Source organism: Rhinopithecus bieti, unplaced genomic scaffold (assembly GCF_001698545.2).
Source record: "Rhinopithecus bieti isolate Rb0 unplaced genomic scaffold, ASM169854v2 scaffold_6904, whole genome shotgun sequence".
In the NCBI taxonomy this organism is placed as follows: domain Eukaryota; kingdom Metazoa; phylum Chordata; class Mammalia; order Primates; family Cercopithecidae; genus Rhinopithecus; species Rhinopithecus bieti.
Genome location: NW_016805192.1, coordinates 391,252 through 415,982, shown reverse-complemented (window position 1 = coordinate 415,982; position 24,731 = coordinate 391,252). Strand labels below are relative to the sequence as shown.

General features: G+C 37.1%; 1 protein-coding gene across 7 annotated transcripts in view; it reads left to right on the top strand.

Moving 5' to 3' along the window:
- The window catches only part of NSF (N-ethylmaleimide sensitive factor, vesicle fusing ATPase), a 171,584-nt gene that overhangs the window by 48,801 nt on the left and 98,052 nt on the right, over positions 1-24,731 (top strand). For all 7 annotated transcript variants that reach the window (XM_017871607.1, XM_017871611.1, XM_017871606.1 and 4 more), the window contains one exon: positions 1,983-2,138. In XM_017871607.1, the coding sequence (XP_017727096.1) occupies positions 1,983-2,138 (156 nt within the window). The remainder of the gene's footprint in view (positions 1-1,982; positions 2,139-24,731) is intronic.

The following is a 24,731-nucleotide window of genomic DNA, read 5'->3' as shown; positions in this document are numbered from 1 at the left end:
AGAAATGAACATGGTTTCATTTCCGCTAACTAAATTACAGATTTTATTGAGATTTCACCAGTTTTTCCATTGTGTCCTTTTCTGTTCCAAGATCTAATTTAGGATCCCATATTGCATTTAGTTGTTCTGTGTTTTGAGTTTTCTTCAGTCACTGACAGTTCCTCAGACTTTGTCTTTTATGACTTTGAGAACTGGTCAGTTATTTTGTAGAACACCCCTCACTTGGTTTTGTGTTAAATGAGATAGCATCATCATTTCTTTTAGTGATTCAGTGATGAATGTGCAGGTCAAGTCTTCCCAGCAGATTCATGGTTCAGTCCTACTCTTGTAGTCTAGTGCAACTTTTGTCATATTAAAACAATGCAGCTTGTTCTCTGAGAATAGTAACTCACCAGAATAAAGTGCCATTAACTGGGCAGTAATTCTTATTTTTGGTTGATTTAACTATGTTGATATCTACCCCACTAGAGAGGAGAGGGTTTTCATTGGTTGCACACCATCATGTCTACGGTCACTTAAGAGTCTTCGAGTGTGTGGCCTTTATTTCCTGGTCTGCACATTACCATTCCCCCTTACTGTTTTTTGTTAATTATAAAATACTTTATTTATAAAATATGGTTAGGCACTCGAAAACAATTTACACGCTCTGAAGTTCGGTTCTGTTTTCATAGTTTTGTAATTTGCTTTTTTGTAGTTTTGTAATTTGCTTGTTTTGTTTCAAACATCTTAAATATACATCTATAACATGATTTTTAATGCCTGTATGTCATTTTATGGATGTAGAATGTATTTTCCTATTATTTATCCAGTACATTTATGAAGCGATTTCTTTGTATTTTATTTTTGTGTACCTTTTGTTAAGCTATCCCAAGGGAGCTGCATAACTTTGATACAAAATAGGTATTTCTAAATAATCTGTGGGGAAAAAATTGTGTAATTGGCATGGAGTAAATTTTGCCCACAAGAGGGCAGTAGAGTGTAAGAAAAAATATTTTGATAACTTTCCAAAGGAAATATTAAGACCTCAAATCTCTAACCATAGAATTATCATCTAGTACAAACTTTTAAAAGTGTTACTTTATTTTTAATTGGCAAATAATAATTGTATATATTTATAGGGTACAATTTAATGTTTAAATACATGTATACATTGTAGAATGATCAAATCAGGCTAATTAACATGTCGCCTCAAATATTTAGCATTTCTTAGGATAAACTTTAATGTGACATTTTCTTCCCTGGTTTTATAAAACTATATCATTACTTTACTTTTTGTTTATAATAGAGCATACTAAGGTACTTAATTTATTCTTTGTTTGAAATAGTAAATGTGGTTCTCTTAAGTTACTTTAGGTGGCACTCTGACATTTAAGTCAGATAATTTTGTCCTGTGAGAGAATTTTAAACATGAGTTTTGTAATCACTGAAGGCTTTAGGATGATTTCAGACTTTTGTGTGCAAGTGAAGAGAAAGCAAAAAGACATCAAACTTGTTTAGTGCATCTCCTTAGGCTAAGGGATTATATGCCCAATTACCTGTATAAGCATAATCTCGATAAATATAAGTATTTTAAAATACACTTGAGTTAGGAGACTTCAGCGACTGCGGGATTTCAGTTGCATTTCTGCCAGCTAATGTTGTCTTCATCAGATATGCACATGGTGTTTCTTCTGATCAAGTTAGTTAATTTGGTTAGATTGAAGGTTAATAAAACCAAGTTTTATGGACTGATAGAAATAGACTACAGCATAAGTTTAGCTAGTCATTTTGACAGCGTGTTACCATATGTGGGGATCAGACAAAGTAGATAGCATAGCAAAACCTACCCTTCTGACTGTAAAATCAGCTAAGATTACATTGTTCATTTTTGTATATGTAATGGTAGCTTTTCTTTACTCATTTAGGATGCTCAGGGAGTTCTGTCTTTTTAGACTTAGTGATAAAGTCCTTGTTTCACATTTGATAATATTCGTTTGACATAGGCAAAGCTAAAACCAAGGAAAATCGCCAATCAATTATCAATCCTGACTGGAACTTTGAAAAGATGGGAATAGGAGGTCTAGACAAGGAATTTTCCGATATTTTCCGACGAGCATTTGCTTCCCGAGTATTTCCTCCAGAGATTGTGGAGCAGATGGGTAAGTTTAAAAAGGAAAATGTTATAAAGTCTTGTATTATTAAAAAAATTAATGCAATGAAGAATCTCTTTTCAATAGTTTTGAAATTACTTTTCAGACCCATTAAAGTATTTTGTCTTTTCTTTAAAATGAACAGATAACTTTTCTGAAAAACTTATATAATACTAGAACTTTTAAAATTACATTTTAATTTTATGGGGAAATCATAGAAGTAAGACTTGTGGTGGCTCCATTTTGTTATTTATTTATTGAAGAATGCTTTTCTATGGGGCATATTTAGAAATTTCCCCTGACAGTAGTAATACTAGTAGTGACTCCATTTTGTTTATTTATTTCTGTAAGAATGTTTTTCTATAGGGCATGTTTAGAAAGTTCACCTGCCTCTAAAGATCACTATGGGTCAGATTTACCCTGCTGAATAATAATGATCTATTAGACTGTGTGCATTGTTCTAACATTAGCTGCCGTTCCTTTTTATTGTGCTGTCGCATTAGCCAGTTAGTACATCTTCACACCTAATAAATGGATGCCTGGCATGTTTTTAAATTAAAATAAGTTTGATCCAAAAAGACAAATGCTGGATATACATTGGAGTTTCTATATTGCACACAAAGAAGTGCACTGTTCGTTTATCACTTTCTTCTTGAAGGTTGATTTAATTTATCTGTGTGAAGTGACTTTATTTGCCCAGTGGAAATGCTGTCATGACTGTTTTCATATTCATATCATTCGTTGGATTGGAATGTGAGCAACAGAATATCTGAGAAAGGAATGTATAACATACCAGCTTCTGGCAGACTATTAATGTAAAAACAGCATCCAAAAAAAAAATGGAAGGAATATGAATATATTACTCCCCTCATCCCCATCATTCTTTATCTTTAAGTTGCTACTGGAAGATAAAAGTGCATTTATTATGGTGGGGATAAGAGCTGCTTTCTAGGCACTAAGTGCTTGGATTGTATTAGCCTTCTATTGTTGGTAGCCTTTCTGTCTGGTCAGTCACTCTGATAAATTAGAGGCACGGCACACACCTGTTCACTGGGTAAAGGTCGAGCTTGGAATTGGATTAAGAGAAAATGACAGAGACCCTCATCACCTGAGTTTTATACACCTTGAAATGGCAACAGCATACTTTTTATCTCAAAGATACAAAGGCCACGTCCATTAAAAGCAGAATTTTAATTGGGAAAATATTTTAAAATGTGGTAGTTCACTATCTTGTTAATTTGTATTTTTTCATCAAGACATGAAAATATTGTTAAGTGTATTTTGGGTAAAAGCAGGGATAAAAACATGATTCCAAATGTTCTAAGTCATTCTTGTAGAATGTTTTTACTAGTTTTCAGAACTGAGATCTAGTGCAGAAAGAGTCTAATGATTCTGTTTCTTTGAACATTTATACTGTGTAGCCAACAGGTAGAAAAATAACTGCATTGGTAGTGAGCCATCTCTTTTAATTATAAATGTTTTCTCACCATTTGGAAGCTATTGAAGATACAGTTATTCAGATACTAGTTTGCTGTTTGTGAATTATCTAGATCCTGCACTTGAAGCTACTCGCAACGTCAGTATGCGTTGGGTAGATAATGCGTAAAGGAGTTGGACTCATGTTGGTCAGTTTGTGACCTTGCCAGCTGTTGGAGAGTTTTAAATTAAATCAGAACAGATTTGGAATTTGTTAGTGAATTTCATCTGTTTCTGATATCCGTATTGAAATGAGTTGAATTACAGTAGTGTGATTTTGTTGTTTTGGTGTGCTTTTGACTAAGCACTATGGATTTGAATTTTGTGAGTGCCACTGTCCAGAACCTTTTTTATGGATTTATTTTCTAATATTTTACACTAATCAGACAAAAAATGAGTTCTATCCTTTTGGAAAAGTAATTTTTTTTTCTCTTTATGGCTTTTGCCATCAGGACGCATGTGTTACGAATTTCATTGAAAAGACAAAACTAGTATAAAGCTGCCCTGGTTTTGAGCTGAATTGAAAAACTTTTTTTTTTTATTCTGGATGAAGTTTCTGGGTATCTAAAAAAAAAAAAAAAAATAAAGGCCTCCCTCTTTTTTTTTTTAATCGTTAAATGGCTAAGAATAATTCTCTTGTAATGCATGACCGACAACGTATCATTCCCTGCCCATTATTTTCTATTTTCCTTTGAATTTTGGGGGAATTATATAGTAAAATCGTTTCTTACACTCCATTACAATGTGGTTATAAGGCTTCTCATTAGACTTGGTAAAGTACATAAATAAAAATGGTTACATTTTAACAGAATTATAAATAAAATTATACAAATTCTTTTATGCATATTCTGTGTTTTTTTAACATGTCAGATGGAAACAAATTGATTTTTTCCCCTTTTTGTTAACTAAATGGACAGATCTATTTGGTTTGGAGATTCAGCTGGACACTGAGTATGACTGGTTAAATCAGTTCTAATTTTTAAAAAAGATTAGAAAAGAATAATTTATGTAGGTTATGGGGCTTTTTTGTTTCAAGCAGAAAACTTTACTTTTGGCTTGAGACCAAATTATTGTCTTTACCATGGAGTCTTAAGTTATGTCTACTTTGTAAACAGGAATCTTAACTAGTGGATTTTTTGCCTATATATCAATTTTCAAATTTACAAAGTGATAAATTTAGAATATTCTCTTCTGTCATTGTGTTCATCAGACTGATAATTATGCTTCTAGATAACAGAGTTCTTTCTTTTTGTTTATAAAACTTCATGTTGCCTTTTCAAAATTGAAAATATAGTTTAGCTACGAGCAGAATGTTGCTGATGAGATATAGGAGGACTAAAGGACTTAACCAGAGGCACACAATTATGCAGTAAAATTAGGGAACTGATGAGGTAATATACATGAAAATAACTGTCATGGAGTTTCCAATCTGTTAGTTTCTCTCTTGAAAGTCTTTCAAATAGATGGTGTATACCTTTCTGCTTTTGTACTTTTGTTATATTTTTGTAGAATTAAAATCAAGGAAACCCTTAAAGTAGAAAGGAAGTCACATAAAGCTCTCTAGACTGAGGGATAAAGGAAAAGGGATTATTTAGGGGAATATCAATTTAGACTTTTGTTTTTGTTATTGTTTTAATCAGAGTAACTGTTGAGTTTCCCCCTTGTCTGAAGTAGTTGAGCTCACCCAAACCCAAGTGGGGCAGCCCTTCCTTGGAAGTATATGAGAGCAACCAGCAAAGAAAACTAAACCTATACCTTGCACTTAGTAAATACCAAATAGGTATTTAGTTAGAATGCCCTCCAACCACCCACAAAACAGATTTTTAATTAAGAATTACCTTAAATCCATAACTTTATGGGCTAATAGAAGCCACTTTTGAGTCCCAGGGTAGAAATGTGAACATCAAAGCTAGTATCTGGAAGTATAGGTGAATAAATTCAACAGCTGATTGCTGTCTTTCAGCATATTCAGGTGTTAACTGAATAGATACTAAATACTTGTGTTGGGACATTTACCACACTTATTCCCCTGTATGCAGTTTTGTGGACAGTGTTCAGGATAAATAAATGATCGATTACCTCAGTTCTCACTGTAGCTTTTTTGTTAGCAAAGATAGAGTTTCTGCAAAGAAACTTCATTTTTCAGCATCCCTGGCAATTCTCTCTAAATTATAAATGTCAAAGCAAAAAAAACACATCGTTTTCAATGAACAGTGGAATAATTGTTAAAGAATTAGTCAGCGTCTCTTAATGTAATCATGGTAATAGGTTCACATCTACCCAAGGAAAGACCTAGAAGGAAAAGGATGTAAAAAGGGAAGATCTCAGTCTCACACTGTCTTTCAGTGGATCTGTGGGGTGTAGATGTTCAGGCCACCTAGTGGGGAGGAAAGCCACTTGTTATGGTCTTGTGCCCCCATTCTTTGAAACTGACACTGTGTTCTTTTCGGTCTCCTTTCCCCAGTGTCTCCCTCTGTAAGCCCATTTTCAATAGTATTTTTAAGGTTTCTTTTGAAATTCAAGAGGAAAGCAGCTCTTTTCTGATATCATAAGTGAAATTGCAGTTACTCTATGAAATAGAACTGCTGAGAAGATAAGGAACCTTTCGATCACACAGACATCTTTCACATGCTAAAAACAGTGCAAATAAAACATAGTGGAAGAAAGGGCACTAAGGTTTTGTGCATGCCATATTTGGGAGAGAGGGAGTTCTTGCTAAGATTAACATAAACACTGACACTCTTAAAATGCATTTTCACACCCCCACTCATGAGGAGAGATTGCATTTTAAATGGGGGTTAAGACATCTTGCCGAACTCCAGGGCTCTGTAAAAGGAACCCTAAGGCTAAAGAGCTTATCTGAAATTTGAAAAAAAGAAAAAAAAAATGAAGCTTTCTGACATTCATCTTTTTTTCTTGTATTAGTCATAACTTGCTTTTCAGCTATATTTTAGGTTTTGAATGCCAACCTGACATCTGTTCAAGTCTGCCTGTAATTTATTAGCAGAGGAAAAGACAGCAGTTGCTCACTAGTTAGAGATGCAAAATTTCTCCCTTCCTGTTCTCCACTAAGTATTTATAGATGATACCTGGATATGAGGAATGTAATAATTTACTGAAAACTTCAGGTCAGGAAATTTATAAAGATTTTTTTTTAATTGGAAGAATAAAATGACTTAAGACCATGTAATTTCCAAAATCTCTAGAGCAGGATTTAGAGACAAAGCATAGACCCTAAAAAATACTTTAGCTAACTTTATATAAATTGTAGTTTTTTTAACCTTGAATTAATTTTTCCATTGGTTTTCAATATTTTAGTTAAATGTACATTTGAACAGTGGTTGTGCTTATATCTGAAAGTCAAACTATATGTAAATTCACCTGGCATTTGCATTTATAGGCAGACTTTCAGAAACAAATCTTTTGGAGAGGCAGTGCTATCTACAGAGTTGCCAAATGGATTAGATTTCCTGGCAACTACAGTTGAGTTACTTACAGATCAACAGTTGGGTCACTGCAGAGTTGAGGTCTGAGTGTTAACCTGAGTGCCCACCGGTAAGAAACTGGTTAAAGCCAATCTTAAAATGATATAGCTCCAAATGTAGAGACATGTTTGTGTTAATAAAAAATATATAAAAGCAAATGCATTCTAAAAATCTCTAAGGACACACATTACATTGAAAAAAATGTTTACGGCTGAATGTGGTAGCTCACACCTGTAATCCTAGCACTTTGAGAGGCTGAGATGGGAGGATCACTTGAGCTCAGGAGGTCAAGACCAGTCTGGGCAGCATAGTGAGACCTCGTCTCATTTATTTATTTATTTATTTTGTTTGTTTGTTTGTTTTTTGTTTTGTTTTTTTTTTTGAGGCGGAGTCTCGCTCTGTCGCCCGGACTGGAGTGCAGTGGCCGGATCTCAGCTCACTGCAAGCTCCGCCTCCCGGGTTTACGCCATTCTCCTGCCTCAGCCTCCCGAGTAGCTGGGACTACAGGCGCCCGCCACCTCGCCCGGCTAGTTTTTGTATTTTTAGTAGAGACGGGGTTTCACCGTGTTAGCCAGGATGGTCTCAATCTCCTGACCTCGTGATCCGCCCGTCTCGGCCTCCCAAAGTGCTGGGATTACAGGCTTAAGCCACCGCGCCCGGCCTCTTTTTTTTTTAATTTAAAATTTAATTAAAAAATTTTAAAAGTGTTACCTTCCGCGGAGGGGAGGCTAAGATGAGGAATACAGGGAAAGTTTTGTTCTTTTACTCGATTTTACCTTTATGTCTGAATGTTTTATTGTGATATTATATTTCTAATGTGTGATTTTAAAAGCCAACAAATAAAAGATAATATCACAGTATGTTTCTTGGGGTGGCTCTACTGTCAGCACGGAAAGTCAGCAGGAAGCAGGTACATCCTTCCCCCTTCATGAAGTTTTCTGTGGAGGAGGAGAGTGCAGGGTAAAAGGCCCGGATTCCAAGGGCTTTGCTGGCAGCCCCTTAGAGGGTAGGCAGAACACCTATCCTATTTGGTCAAGAAGAGAAAAATAGTTTCTCCATATATAACAAACTGCTTTCCCCCAGAATATTCTGCATTATAATAATGGTGTAAGTAGTCTGCCCTTCAAACATGAGAACATTTGCATCCAGGCCTTTAGGCAGCCAAGGCAGCATTAAAGAAGAAAGAGTGGGAGCAGAGTGAGCTGAGGGAGAGCAGAGCTTCTGACATTTGAGGAACTGGGCGTGAATTTGTTTTCAGCCTTCAAAAACCATTCTCTTGAGGAATCTAATTCACGTGACCCTGGAAGTGAAACGGTTGGTGTTTTCTCCTGCTTTACTCCCGTATGTAGGTTGGTGATTATAATGAGGGTGGTGGCTAATACTAGCCAGACTCTGTTCTATGTGCTTTATTTATTATTGTGTTTATTAGTCCTCACAACAACCTTCAGAAGTAGACACTGTATTGTCTCCGTATTATGGAGCAGGAATCTGTGTCTCAAAAAGGTGAAGTAACGGGTCCAAGACACACAGCTAGTAAGTAGTAGAGTCAGATTTGAACCCAGGCAGTCGAGTCCCAGACTTCATATCCTTAACCATTACATATTATTCTCCCACGAAAGCCCATCGTGTAAAACCATTTAAATAGGCTTTCTAGCTTCACTTTTTGGGGGACCTTTGAAGCAATCATTGAGGCAGCCTTTGTTCTAGCCAAGGGCCAGCCATGGCACCATTGAGATTTTGGGCTGGATAATTATTTGGTCTGGGGACTGGGTGTCCTTTGCATTGTAAATAACTAACTTTTCTAGTAATCCAATGTGTCCAAATTGTCATGAGCACAAGAGACATGAAGATTTGGTGGTGGGCTGTAATGCTTAATACCTCAATGCCACTTTTTTCATGTGTTTTTTGCCACGTGTTATAGCAGAATACAGGAAGGAAGGAACTGGTATGCGTGTGTCAGAGAAATTGTCTTAAACTGTCAATCTGGAGATGGAACATAAATGTTAAAATTAAATAATCATTTAAAAATTAAGCAACATAACAAGTGATATCAAAGGCCAGTATTTGATTAAGTGCCAGATGAGCAGTACAATTGATAAGCCCTATAGGAATTGAAAGGGAATCACATCAAGAAGACTTCATGGAAGAGGCAGAGCTTGAGTAAGACCTTAAATGCTGAGTGGTTTTGGATAGGAGGAGAGAAGAGGATGGTTGTCCATATCCTGGGAAGAGTGACAGACTAAACACAGTGTAGACTTCATGACTTAGACCAGTCTAGCAGAGCTGTTGTTTGGAAGAAACAGGAAATAAGATTAAAAAGTTCATTTTGGGTTGGGTTGTGGAAATCTGTGAGGAGATGAGGACTCTTTTAAGTACTGTCCCTGTTTAACCTTCCAGACAGACTCAGGTGCTTCTCCTGTGTTTCCCTGTACCTTGTATATACTTAGATCCAGCTGTGTTCTTAATGTAATTATTCATTTGCATTAGACTCCTAAGGCAGAGTTTCTCAACCTTGGCACTATTGACATTTTAGGCTGGATAATTCTTTGTTGTAGGGCGCCTGACCTGTGCATCATAGGATGTTAAGCGGCATTCTCTGGCCTCTACTTGATGTCAGCACTTCCTTTCCTCACCACTCCGAGCCCCAATGATGATTTTTAAAAATGTGATGAAACTGTCCTGTGTTGAGAACCATTGCTCAAAGGCCTTTGAAGGCACAACTGTAATGTCTTCTTATCCATGTATTATCAACATCAGGGGTGTTGGGATGTCGGTTGCAGGTCATTGTTAGACCATAAACCACTGTTACCAGTCCACAGTAAGATAAATATTGGAAATTAAGAGTAAGCAATTGAAATGTTTATAGCAATTTGACATTACCACAATTTTTTAAAAATTATATTTTACAAAAATGTTGGTCTGCAATGGATTGGAAATTTAAAAGGAAAAAAAAAATACAACTGGACCTTAGCATAAATAGTTTGAGAAGCACTGGGCTATGTAAATATTTGCAAAATGAATGAAATTTTTGAACAGATGCCTTAGAGAAGAGGTGAGGCGAATAGTCTTAGAGACCAGTGGACTATTGCTGTCCAATGCGTGGTACTTAGAATCTGGATTGGGGTGAAGGCAGCAGGAATGGAATAGGAAGCAAATACATGAAAAAATTGCAGACATGAAACTGGCAGAATTTGGCGATAGTGATTGCGGGTGACAGAATTGGAGGTGAGACTCAGGTCTTGTGAGAAAATGTTGGAAATAAGGAAATCAGGAGAACGTAGTTTTGGGAAAGTAGAGAATATCATTGCACATATTTTCAGTATCGTGAAAGAAAACTGGAAGCTGAACTGAAGAGAGGAAGAATTACTGGCATTTCAATTTATTGAAACCTAGCTTCAATCAGTCTGCACATGTTTAGGAAACACACTGTTGACCACTCTTGCTTGAAATACCCTCTTTACTTGGCTGTTCTCACTCCAAGCGTTTCTGGTTTTCCTTTTATCTCTCTGGCTGTCCCTTTTCAACCTCTTTTGTGTCCCTTAAAATGTTGGGATTCCTCAGAAGTCTGTCTTTGACCTATTATTTTTCTCTAATTATTCTCCCCCAAATTGATCACATCTGTTTCATAGCTTCAATTAGTATCTTTATGCTACTAACTCTCAAATATGCATATGTCACTTCTGTCTCGGTTGAGAACTCTGGATTTGTACCAGCATAACGTGTTGAGTATTTCATGATCACATAGTAAGCTTGAAATTAAACGCATTCAGTTGCCCCTCAGTCCTCTCTAAACATGCATCTATATCTGTGTTTTCTATCTCTGACAATACTCTAGCCAAAAATCTGGACACCTTCTTTAACTCCTCTCTTTCCCTCACCCCCCACTTCCAGTAAGCCACAGAATAGACCATCAGTTCTGCAATCTCCTCAATCTATCTCAAATCCCTCCAGTTCTCTCTACCTCCCCCTGCCACTCTTCCTTCAGGACACCATTATCTCTTGCCTGAATTGCTCCATAAGCCCTCAGCCTTGCCCTTCTCTAATCCATTCTCCACACTGTAACTGGAGTGATTTTTATAAAAAGGCAAGTCTGATCCTGTCACTGCACTGGTTCAAACTCTTTAGCAGCCCGCCTTAACTCCTTACATGGTTTACAAGCCCTGTGTGATCTGCCCCCTGCCAAACTTTCCTGCCTCGTCTCTCAGCCTGTGCCCCTCCCCCGTACTCTGGGTTCCAGCCAGCCTGTGCTATTTTCAGTTCTTCTAATTTGCCATGCTACTTTCTTTTACCTCTATATCCTAGGGATCCTAGGGTTGTTTTTTTGTGTTTTTTTCCCCAACCATCTTTTCTTTTTTTTTTTTTTGAGACGGAGTCTCGTTCTGTTGCCCGGGCTGGAGTGCAGTGGCCAGATCTCAGCTCACTGCAAGCTCCGCCTCCCGGGTTTACACCATTCTCCTGCCTCAGCCTCCCGAGTAGCTGGGACTACAGGTGCCCGCCACCTCGCCCGGCTAGATTTTGTATTTTTTAGTAGAGACGGGGTTTCACTGTGTTAACCAGGATGGTCTCGATCTCCTGACCTCGTGATCCGCCCGTCTCGGCCTCCCAAAGTGCTGGGATTACAGGCTTGAGCCACCGCGCCCGGCCCCCAACCATCTTTTCATCCAATTCTTGTTCACTCTTCAGGCCAAAGCTTTGATCTCACTGTTTCTAGAATGAGTAGGCTTTAGTCTTCCTCCTGTGTGTTCCAATAGCTCCATGTTATTTTATGCATTATTACATAATGCGTATTATTATATTTGTATGTATGTTTATTTGTATGTAATAAGCATATTATAATTGCTTATTACATGTCTGTATTCCAAGTTCTCCGTCCATGTCCCTGCCCTCACAAACCTAATGTATATACTTTCAGTAAGGAATAGGCCTTGTTTATTTTGGTCACTGGTGTATTTTCTCCTCCCAGCATGGTGTCTGGCTTGTAAGTTTTCAGGAAATGAATAAATGCCAGGAACTTGATTAATCTTGATTAATTAAATAGCACACTTAGTTTGACCAAAGCCCTGCCCTCATGACGCTTACAGTCTATTTGGGAATAACACTGTATTTGCACATCCCAAAGCAGTACTGTGTAAAACATAAAGCACATTGTGAACCAGATTAGCAAAGTAGGCCACATGGAGAAGCAACAGATGCATTTAAAGAGCAAGACTGAACCATGTCTTTTAAAAGTCAAAGCAGATATGATGTTTATAATTCATTACTAAATCCATGTAGATCCTCTTAGATTCTGAATTTAGGAAAGACCTCTTGGATTGGTCCCAAATGGAACTAAGCTCCAGAAATAAGAAGGGGAAGAGTATTTTTTTGGGTACTTGTGAGCTACCATTTGCTTCATTGGGAACTGCCATTCTTATGTAAGGGCACTGTAACAGGAGTATTCACATTTAAGGGCATCAGGTCAATATTGTGTCTGTGTGAGTTTGTGTGCACATGAATGCACGCATGTATTTTCTATTTTTAAGTAGAAACACATTATAAAAATAATGCATCCTCATAAAACAGCACAGATAGAGTAAAAAGTGAAATCTCCATTCATTCTACCCACTCCAGTTTTACTCCCTCTCTTAGAGGTAGTCACTGTGAAGAGATTGGTATGAATTTTTCAAACCCTTTTGTAAGTATTTATATAATAATGTATAATCAATTCATTCATTCATTTATTGCGACAGGATCTTGCTCCGTTGCCCAGGCTGGAGTGCAGTGATGCAATCATACCCCATTGCAGCCTCGCACTCCTGGGCTCAAGCAGTCCTCCTACCTCAGCCTGCCAAGTAGTGGGGACTACACCCAGCTAATTTGTGTATGTGTGTATGTGTGCGCGTGCACGCATGTGCGTGTGTAGAATTGGGGTCTCACTATGTTGTCCAGGCTGGTCTCGAACTCCTGGCCTCAAGCAGTCCTCCCTCCTCAGCCTCCCAAAATGCTAGGATAACAGGCATCAGCCACTGTGCCTGACTTTTTTTTTTTTTTTTTCCCAACCTAATAGTGTGTCTTGGGTTTTTTTTCTGTGATAAAACACACAGATAACATTTTGTTTTTTAAAAAGTTAAATAGTATTAGCAAATCTGCATCCACACAAGTCCTGTCATGGTAAGTTAGCATCTCTTTCTCAGCAGGAAGAAGGCTCCTAGGCACACACCAGAACAAAGTTGGCATTGCGTGTCCTTTCTACTCACTTGTATGGCCCTAGGCTTCTCAATGCAGCAGGGCCCTGGGCACTAAGCTTCCTGAGCCTTGGTATCCTTGCCTGAAAAATTATTTATTGGTAGGTAACATTAATGTGTGTATAAGTTTTCTAACACAGTACCTGGCTGACTGTCAAACACTCCATGGATGATAGTTATTTGGTATGATTATATTGCCAAGAGGCACTTTTGGAGCTCTGTAAAAGGTAAAAATTTATAGCCCAATCCCTTTAATCTAATGTGAAGATGTGTTTTCTTCTTATCTTAAATTTTGTTGCTGTTGAAAATAGTTGATACCTGAGATTTGCCTCCTATGCTGTTTTATAATTACCCATTTTGAACAGTGTTTGTTGATAAGGTAGTCAAGGGGACACTTAGAAGTATTTTTTCTTTATTTGTGAAGTCATACTTTGGCTGATTTATATTTACTTTTTATCACATTCCATCGGAGAGGAGCTGATAAATTTTCTATCACCTCTATAAATCTTGTCAGTTCCTTATATGTGATACACTAACTTGGAAAAACAACAGCTATCTTGGTAGACACAATAGAGAATGGGATGTCAGAAGAAGGGAAGAATTAGAATCTTAACAATAATGCTAGTAAAAAGCTACCCAGGACTGAAACGTTATTATTTGAGAGTACTTCTGCCATGATTCAAATAAGACTTGCCTTGGAATTCCATATGATTTGTTTCTTGGAGCAGTCTACCTTTAATATGTTTAGTATGTTCATACTTTTTAAAAAAAAGAACCTGCAAGAAACTTGGGCTTCACTTTTTTGCTTTTTAAAGAATTAACATAGTGTTATTTCAGGTTTGTAAAGGAAGTTACAGAAGACAGCAGTAAATCCCTTCCATGTACCATTTTACTCATAGTGCAAAATTAGACATTGAAAATTATTATGGGTACTGTATTAGATATTCAAAGATGTATTTGTGGCTTTGACTTCTTCACCAACACCTCTGGCTTTAATACAGTATCTTTTACTGTATTACCAGAGCAAGTACCAGTTTGAATCCTTTTCTTACAAATCCTATTTTTACTTGAGTGACTGCAAACTTATAAAGATGCACATGTCTGTAGCTTGAACGTCTGTGCTATTTGCTCAGGTATTTGCTTGAATTTATCCTCGATGGTATAAGTTTTTTAAAGTGCTTTGATTTTAAAATATATCTAGAAACCCATCATGAGGGAGAAATCTTAGCAAGACTTAAGCACCTTTTCGTAATGACTAGTTACTGTAGGATAAACCTATAAATAGTATGCTGCTAATCCACACATTAGATATATCCAGTCAAATTTCAAATATACACAGGAGAATTATTCACATTGAAGGTTATTAGTGCATTCCAGGGACATTTCCATGTTGGTTCACAATTACCCCTTTGCCTTACACTTTCCTGTGTTACTAGACTTCTCTTTCTGTAAAACTTCTCTTTGTTGTTACTTTTTGCTTTTGTATCTGTTACCTGATTACTTTGGCTTCCTCTGTGACTATTGAGGGAGCCAATTGTGGCTGTGATCAGCTTAGAGAAAGGGAGATGGGGAAGACTCACTTAAATGAGTTACAAATTCTCTGTGGTCTGATCTTTATCTGGCTATTGCAGTATGACCATAGGTGATACTAAATGAAATAGAACTCAGCTCTTCAAAATTTGGATTTGTCTTATAAGTAGTAATGGCTCCAGGTGGGAGACTGTGTCAGCCCAAGGATAGGCAGATGATAGTTTATTGCCACAGTCAAAAGATCGAACCCTTTTTTTTTCATGTTATCTAGAAATGAATCTTTTTTTAAAAAAAGGAATGAGTTGAACTTATAATATTTTAGCAACGCATAAAAGAATTTGAAGAGAAAGATCATTTGGAAGGAGAGACAAAACAGACCGAAAGACATTGTTTAAATTTATGACTTTTATTATCTTACTTGAATGCTATTTTTGCCCCTCTTGCTATTATTAAACCCTTTGCTTTCTGTTTTCAGTTGCTCCTGTCAAGGTATGAATTTTTCTTAGGATGATTGTCATCTATTTCATATTATCTAGTATTCCTCTCTATTACGAGAAAATCAAAAGTAGACAGTGTATCTGTAGATACAGATTTAAATGCACTAAGGTAACTATATATTTGTATCAGAGACCTAAGGAATAATCTAGTGTAACATTTACCAAATTTACTTAAATTTAACATACTTACATAAGGACAGACCTGTTTATGTTTCCAAGGAACACCAGTTTGAGACATGCTGATCTTACCTGTGTCATTCTTATTTTGTAGATGAGGACACTGGGACCTCAGAAGAATAAGGCAACTTACTTAGGCTAAAGTCACTACTTGTCTCCTGGGACTGGAATCCAGGTTGCCTAGTCTAGTGCCCTTTAGGCTTCATGATTCAGCCACTTAAAACAGTTTGATTTCTTGTTGGGCTTTTTAATTCTGGATTTCATAACTTGGATATGAAACTATACTTCCCAGTCTCCAAAATAAGCTTCACTGTTTTCTGGAGCGTGAATTAGATTCAGAAAGCCCCTTACTGCCTTTAAATTATTGCAGCTTCCCCAGTGGGCCCCAGAGATCCAAGAAAATATCTTTGTTTTCACCTGGTCATCTCCACAGGTTTTAGAGGGACTCTTAGATCTATGTTTATGAAAAAAACTTTTATTAGTTCTTATAGTCATAGTAATGCATGTTTATTATAGAAAATTTCAAAAATGTAGATGAATAAAAAGAATAAAACAATCGGTGAAAAAAAAAAAAAACCCTGAAAAGTACCATTAATATTTTGGAGTATATCATCCAGCTAGTTTTTGCTGTATATACATAGAGCCAAAAAAAAAAAAAAAAGAGCATTTTGTTGTTTTATAACTGGTTTTCTCCCCACTCAGTGAGTTAACAGTTTTTCTTAAATATTCTTCTATAACATTATTTTGTAGAATGATAATGCTGTGGTTTATTTCATCAATCCCCTCTAGTTAGACATGTAAATTGTATTCAGTTTTACTGTTATGCACTGTGTATAACAAGCACCTTAGAAACTAAATATTTCTACACATTCATATTTCTTTAAGATACATTCCTAGAAGTAGAATTGCTGAATCAAAAGCATTCACAAGTGTAAACGTTTTGACATGCACTGCCAAATTTAGACTTCCTTTTTGAAAAGTCAAATGTTAGGGAGATCAAAGCGCTCACTAAGCAGGTACTCTGGAAGAGAAATAGAAATATAAAAAATACAATGGCTTCATGAGAAACTAATAGACAAGGTTTCAAGAGACTTGGAGTCTAGTTTTGGATTTGTCATTGAATGACTGTGACTTTTGGGTCTTAGTTTCCTCATTATAAAAATGGAAAGATGGACTAGAAATAGAAGCTTTTTCAGAATAGTCACCTTATGAGTGTCGTTTCCGTGAAATATAAAGGTCTGTACATAGGTTCTGCAGGGAAGGTGCCTTGTATCTGCTTCCAGTTTCAGCTTGATTGCCTTTGGAAGATCTGTCACACTTACATCCTCCTAATAGAAGTCATTGTTTTACTTTTTGGCTTCTCATAGCCCTTTTTAAATGTCCGTTCTGTATAGTTGTATCTTTGATTTTTAATATTGAGCTGTTTGTTACAGAGGTTATCTTACTCATCTCCTGAAAGAACTTGGCTTAGCATAGTTCTTGGGTATATAATAGAGACTCAGTACATATCTGTGGAAGTTGAGAGTGATACTTGTTCCCCAGTATGTAACAGCAGAGCCTAGCCTTCTATTGAGCATTGTTTGTTCTCACTTTGAAGAGCTCACCACATTTCTTCAGTTTGATTTTGTTTTGGCAAGGTGGGGTCTTTCCTATTCAGTAACACAGTGGTTCTCAGTCTTTGGTGTGTATCAGAATTTTTTTTTTTTTTTAGGTTTTGCTCTGTTACCCAGGCTGGAGTACAGTGGTGCGATCTCGGCTGACTGCACCCTATGCCTCCCGGATTCAAGCAATTCTTGTGCCTCAGCCTCCTGAGTAGTTGGGATTACAGGCACACACCACCATGCCTGGCTAATTTTTATATTTTTAGTAGAGACAGGGTTTCACCATGTTAGCCAAGCTGGTCTTGAACTCCTGACCTCAAGCGATCCACCCACCTCGGCCTCCCAAAGTGCTGGTATTACAGGCATGAGCCACTGCCCCCGGCCCAGAATTTTTAATGTTAAAAAAAAATACAGATTTCCAGGCTGTCTCTCAAGTACACTGAATGTGAGTGTCAGGCCCAAAGCTGAGACACAGCACTGTCAATAGCTGAGCTCTCTTGGGGTTTTAGTTTTGTCAGGCCAATTGATACTCAAATTCCAAGTCTGCCACTTACCAGATGTGTCTTCTCCTTACCAGGGGAAGGTCACTTTACCACTGTAAGCCTCAGTACCTCTTCCCTAAAAAGAGGGTAAAAATAATACCCTCTTTCATAGTTTTATCATCGATTACATAAGATAACATATTAAAACATGTAGTACAGCCCTTCCCATATCTGCAATTCTGGCCTTAATCTGTAACTTCTTGGATCTTATATGCATTTTTTGTTTATTTGTTTCTTTTAATATAACATTTATATTTTCAACCTTTAGAGGTTAATATGTTCATTATAGAAAACTGAAAAACACAATAGGCAAGTAACTAAAAAGTCATCCATAGCAGAAACAGTTTATATTCTGATGTATCTTTCCAGTCCTTGTGTGTGTATACATATATACATAACTGAGTATACCTTTTTACATGATTACACTTATATAGTATGTGCCATGCTTTCTTGCATATCATGAGTACTTAAGTATCAAAATATTCAGGGCTTTGGGACTCAGACATTGGTAAATACTCACAATACATTTTCTTACCTTTTGTGGGGACAAAAATATCTTAAAAGACAAAATGGCAACAGATCTCTGGAAATGCATATTGGCAGGTTTATAGTTAAATACTGTGTTCACTTAATGCCCAATATAAAATGAGACATAAAGCAGTCAAGTAAGTATAAGGCTTCTTAGACAGTTCAGTATGAGATCTGCACTGTATTAGCAGAAGTGATGTTTCTACTTAATTATTTAACAATTCATGTCATATTCACAAAGTATACCAAGAAAAAAGCATACATATGTCAGTGAATATAATCAGATCGTAAATATGGACATATCTCTCTCTATATATCTCTTCCCTTACCTTTCTGCCCCTTCCTTAGCAATCTAGTACGTACTGATATATACTGCTCATAGGTGGTTTAACATTGCCATTTCCAAGATGCTTCTTTTCTGATGAAATTAATTTACTAATTAGTTAATTTGCTAGCTCTACTTTTATGCATTGTCACCTCATAACATCTAGAAAGTAAGGACTGATAAAACACAGGCACTTTACCAAAAAATCACTTCTAGAACTGTGGCTACAATATGAAACTATCCTCTAGATATGAACATACTTGCAAAGAACCTTCCTTTTGCCTTTCTTCTTCCTTCTCCAGCTCAATGAATAAGTACAGAAATGTGTATAGCTCTACGAGATGGGTTAACAAGTCACTCCCAGACAACGAGTCTTCCTGAAAACTCTAACAAAAGGACATTTATCAAAGAATCATTTTACTGCTTCAACTTTCAGCATACTTTGGGCACCTCTCAGCATTGGGGCCTTGTTTGTCCTTTACATACACAACAATAATAAGTACATGCACTTGCAGAACAACAAGTAGATAATCTGCATTTATCTCAAAACACACTGGCACAGAACTCTTCCTGTCACTTCCTGTCTCTCCCACCTCCTTTACCACCCAGTGAGCAAACAATATGTAGCTCAAAGAGATAAAGTTTAACAGTTCCATTCTAAAGACAGTCATTCCTGTTAATTGACATAAACTTATTTAAAATATGTTATTTTGTGAAGACTACATGTTTCAAATGTCTATTGTGTAGTGATAGCATTGATTAAATTGTGTGCATATAACAAAGGCTATAATCTGAAAGTATCTTCTAAATATGAACATTATAGCCAAGTACACTTCCCCTTCTCACTTCCTTCTTATCATTATCAGCCCAATGGACAACATCAGCATTCCAAAAGTTGTGTTCAGAAGATAGTCTTACCTGTGAAGTTTTCGGGCATACAAGAAAAGTATGTAAGATGATTTAGTTCATCATCTCTTTTGTCAAACATTAGCAACCTCTTTATCATCTAGACAACAAGATGTAAAATTAGAACTTGCTTGTCCATTGTACAGATAACCCTCAATGGGTTATGTCTCAGCAAACCCATCATAAGTTGAAAATATCCTAAGTTGAGAGTGCATTTTTGACTTACATATTTTCTGTTGACTATGGGTTTATCTTGTTGTAACTGATTATAAATCGAAGAGCATTACCAAATGCATATTGCTTTTATACCATCAGAAAGTAAAATAAATTGTTAAGTCAAACCAGTCTAAGTCGGGGACCATGTGTATACACTGTGTGCACAGTAAAGTAAAATAAAATGCACAAACATGCAGGTGATCTTGCCTAACTACAAACACATGGCATAGAGCCCTTTATTCCTTCCTACACTTCCTTTGCCTTCCTCTTCCCTCAGTCCACAAGCCCAGATCTGTAAAAGAGGAGGTCTAATAATCCCATTTCCGAAAGACAGTATTTCGTTAAATTTATTAATTTCTTTTATCCAAGCATTTAGTGATCATTTTTAGATGACCTTTACCATATATCTTCAGATGCTTTCACCATCCCCATAAGAATTTTACTGAAATGAATTCTTGAAATGTTTAAAACTTTGTTACATTCTTTCTTGTTCCACAAGTAGTTATCCCTTCCCAGTTACCTTTTTTTAGGTCTGTGGAGTCATGATTCATCTATCCCCTTTTCTTTGTTTTCATGCATTTGTCAAATTTATTATTGAATACTCCTAAATTTTTTTCTGCATTTTTTAAATCATTTGCTTTTTTCTTTTTCATTGCTTTAGTCAGTTACCCTTGCACTACAGCAGTAACCTGTTTATTATTTTCCTTGCCTTTACTCTTCTTCCTTTCTATCCTGGAATATTTATTTCAAAGCTTACTCTACAAAACTACCAGATTCTATCAGAGATCATCAAAGGAATCACAGCAGCTCAGTATTGCAAAGGATCTTAGCCATCTAGTTCACATACCTGTTTTTTATTTGAATCTCTTCTACATTTCTTTCTATTTATTATTATTACTGAGATGGAGTCTCACTCTATTGCCCAGGCTGGAGTGCAGTGGTGCGATCTTGGCTCACCGCAACCTCTGCCCCCCTGGTTCAAGAGATTCTCCTGCCTCAGCCTCCCAAGTAGCTGGGATTACAGGTGTGCGCCACCACGCCCAGCTAATTTTGTATTTTTAATAGAGACGAGGTTTCACCATGTTGCCCAGGCTGATCTCGAACTCCTGACATCAGGTGATCCACCTGCCTCATCCTCCCAAAGTGCTGGGATTACTCATGTCTGGCCCTCTTCTGTATTTCTGCTGAGTAAGCTCTGCCAGTTTCCTTAGGCTAAGCTTAAGTTTGTCCAGTGACAGGAATCTCACTCTCTCCTAAGGCTACATTCCTCTTTTGGACAACTATAGGTTTAAGTTTAGTCTTCCTTATGTTAAGGTAAGATGCATTTGCTTTCATCTTCTCCTACAAGCTCTGGTTCTTCCCCTGAAACTACACAGAATGAGCATGATCCTACTTCTTTATGAAAACTCTTTAGGTATGAAGAAAGCTATTGTCCAGACCTCCCTGCAGATTCCTCTTTTCTCTAAGCTAATTCTCCTGAGCTTGGTTGGTTTTTTCCAGCCAGTCTTTTTAGCCCTTTACCATCCTATTCACATTTCTGTGAACTTTAACATTTGTGTATATTAACGTTAAGCTGTGAAACCTAGAATTTAGTGGAGCACTGCAAATGTGGTCTCTGTTGTAAAATAGATCAGAACTATTTATTCTTTATTTAAAACATTAGTCTTTTAATGTAGGCCGAAATTGTGCTAACGTTTTTGACATCCACATTCTATCTTAATGCTTATTTAATTTATTAATGAATGAAATTTCAAGTCATCTCTCACAAAACTATATCTCCCCCAGCTGTACTCAAGTATGGAGAACATCTATTCTTGATAACTTTTATCTTATTAGAATAGCTCTTTTCTCTTCTATAGCTACAACTTGTCAGTGTGTCATTATCAGCTTATGATTTAATTGAGGCTATAGAACATATACACTAAAAAAAAAAATAAGCTAAGAACTCTTAGAAAATAATGTAATGTAGTGTCAGTTGTAACTGTGAATGATGTTTTTCAAAGTATGTCCTCTGGCCTACGTTAGAGTTACCTAGGGCCCTTGTTAAATATTAAGTTTCACTCCAGATTTAATTAATTCAAATTTCTAGGAGTGATGTCTGGAAATCTGCATTTTAACAGGCTACATTGGACACTGGTGCATATTGAAGTTTGACAGCTGCTACTCTAAGTACTGAAGGATTGAGCCCAAAGATATGATCAGAATTAGGTGGCATTAATAAAGGAGGTGATTTCTGGGGACAGAAGAACATGAACTGTTAAGAGTAAGTAGAAATTCCAGGTGTAGGTAAAGAAGAAATAGTCTGCTAGGGAAGATATTTGCTAGGCTGAAGTAAGGGCTCAATAGAACAGCACATAAAAGGAGTTAAAAGCTATAAGGGACAGAAGGAAAAAAACAAAGAAAGGAAAAACTATAAAATTCTGAAACAAGTAAGCATACATGCTGCCAGTTGGCAGCAATGCAGACCTGCTATAGAAGAAGCATGATCTTTGTCATCAAGAATTCATGAAATACCAGGCAACACCCTATGAGGGAGTGTAAAAGGGTGGGGGTGTCAGCAAAGATTAGTTTGGAGCATTGCTACGCACATCTCATCTTTAGTTCTAGGCTATCTAATAAGAAAATCTATATTAAATCTAAGTTGACTGATTTGGATATAGACCAGTCAGATGGTAGACAGCTTGCACATCTGCTTAGTGCTCAGGAATTAGGCTGTTTTCACTATCATAGCAAAACTCAGAGTGCCCTTGGCATTTTGAAGTTGGTGTCAACAGCAAGTCTCTACCAGACAGAACAGTGCCGCGAAAATGGATGGTCAAAGACCTGACTGCCTAGATGGTATCAGGAGTAGTAGTCTTGGTCTTAAGTATTTCCATTTCTTAAAGATTTGTTAAGTGCACAGATAAACAAGTGTAGATGATAACCTATTTTAGATGTTGATTGACAGTCTTAAGGCCGGGCATAGTGGCTCACACCTCTAATCCCAGCACTTTGGAGGTCGAGGAGGCTGATCCCTTGAGCCGAGGAGTTTGAGACCAGCCTGGGCAACATGGTGAAACCCCATCTCTACAAAAAATACAAAATTAGCTGGGCATGGTGGCGTGCACCTGTGATCCCAGCTACTCAGGAGGCTGAGGCGGCAGGATGGCTTGACCCTGGGAAGTGGAGATTGCAGCAAACTGTGATAGTGCCACTGCCCTCCAGAGCCTGGGCAACAGAGTGAGACCCTGTCTCAAAAAAAAAAAGATTTTTGAAATAAACAAGAGGCCCTCCTATATAGTGAGCTGATGAAAGTCATGCTGTTAGATTAAATAATCATATTGTACTACTGAAATGGTAAGTCAGGTAGAACTAAGAAAATACTCATGGCTCTAGTTCCAATTTACAGTTTTCAACAGAGCCATAAGAGAAGTTGAAATTATGGAAACTTAAATGATCATATATTAATTTGTGGGCAGGCGCAGTGGTTCACGCCTGTAATCCCAGCACTTTGAGAGGCTGAGACAGGTGAATCACCTGAGGTCAGGAGTTCAAGACTAGCCTGGCCAACATGGTGAAACCCCATCTCTACTAAAAATACAAAAATTAGCTGGGCATGGTGGCACGCACCTGTAATCCCAGCTACTCAGGAGGCTCAGGCAGGAGAATTGCTGGAACCTGGGAGACGGAGGTTTCAGTGAGCCGAGATTGCGCCATTGCACTCCAGCCTGAGCAAGACTCTATCTCAAAATAATAATAATAATAATAATAATAATTGTGATTATATTTAAAAGATCAAATATTTGTGATTATATTTTCTACAAGGGCATGCACTATTTAAAATTGAGCACTCAAATCTGGTTTGCACAACCGCACAGAGAAGCTTGTAAGACTATCAAATATGTCCTGACTTGCCACTAGTCTTTTGATAGCCTCCCTCTTTGGCAAACATGGCTAATCTGTCTGCATTTGTACTGGAAGCCACTTGGGATTCCTCTTTAAACATCAGTCATTGTTCAAAACCCACTTCACACTTCTTTCTCTCTTCATAGATCATGTTGCCCCCAAAATGAACTAAACACTCTTAATGCTAATTTGACAGAGACCACTTCTAATTTATTATCATCCTGCTTATTACTCTTGTATAAAATTAGTGTTTGCTATAGTTTTTTCTCCCTTTGAATACCTCAAAGCTGACTTGACAGTTTTTCCTCAACGCAGCTTACCTCTGATAACATCCAGAAAAAATGAAGAAAATGTACTGCTTTGTAAAATAGAAGAGCTTAACAAGTACAAATTTGTCACTTTTTTCAGATGTTTCGAAAGACTGTAAACAGTAAACATTGCTGTTTATTTCTCGTGTTTCAGAAGTAAGGCTATGTATTTTTATTGAGCTTTTACAATTTATATATAAGATATAAGTATTTTTATGAATCATTTTCATCAGTGGGGCTGGATATACCTATCATAGTGGATACAGTCCTATTTTGACTTTTAGATCAGAAATCACTTTCAGCTATTTGTAGCACACAACTTAAAGCCTATTGAAGTTCTCCCCACCAAAATTTGTACTATTATAATCACTGGATGTCAACACCTGTGGCTCAAACAGTATTCAAACTTTGTATATTGTTGGAGGATTGCTGATTTAACTGAGAGTTGTAGCTAGAAATAAGGTGAGAAAGAATATGCAGGTAATACTAATCCACCTCAGACTAAGAGGCAAAGCATGGAGGATGGGCTATGTTAATATAGCATTGCCAAAACACTTTTGGATGAAGTACCCAGAAATAGCCCCAGTTCCTTTCACTAGAATCAGCTCATCCCAGGTGAATGCCCACAGAACAGGGTGTGTGCTCCCCAAGAAAGGGCAGTGACCGCTTTCCGATGTCTGGCAGTTAGGGACGATGAGAGTAGTTGCAATTGGGGGGATAAAGGGGAACTTTGGAAAATAAATATACTTATCGTGATAGAGGAGGCGGGAGAAAAGGTCAAGGGCTGTACACATGTAGAACTGATAATCATGGTAGTTTGGCTTCTATGGATGAGTACATGTTGACTCTTAAGTGAGCTTAGAAAGCTTGAGAAATCAGTATGAATGAACTGTTTGAGGCGT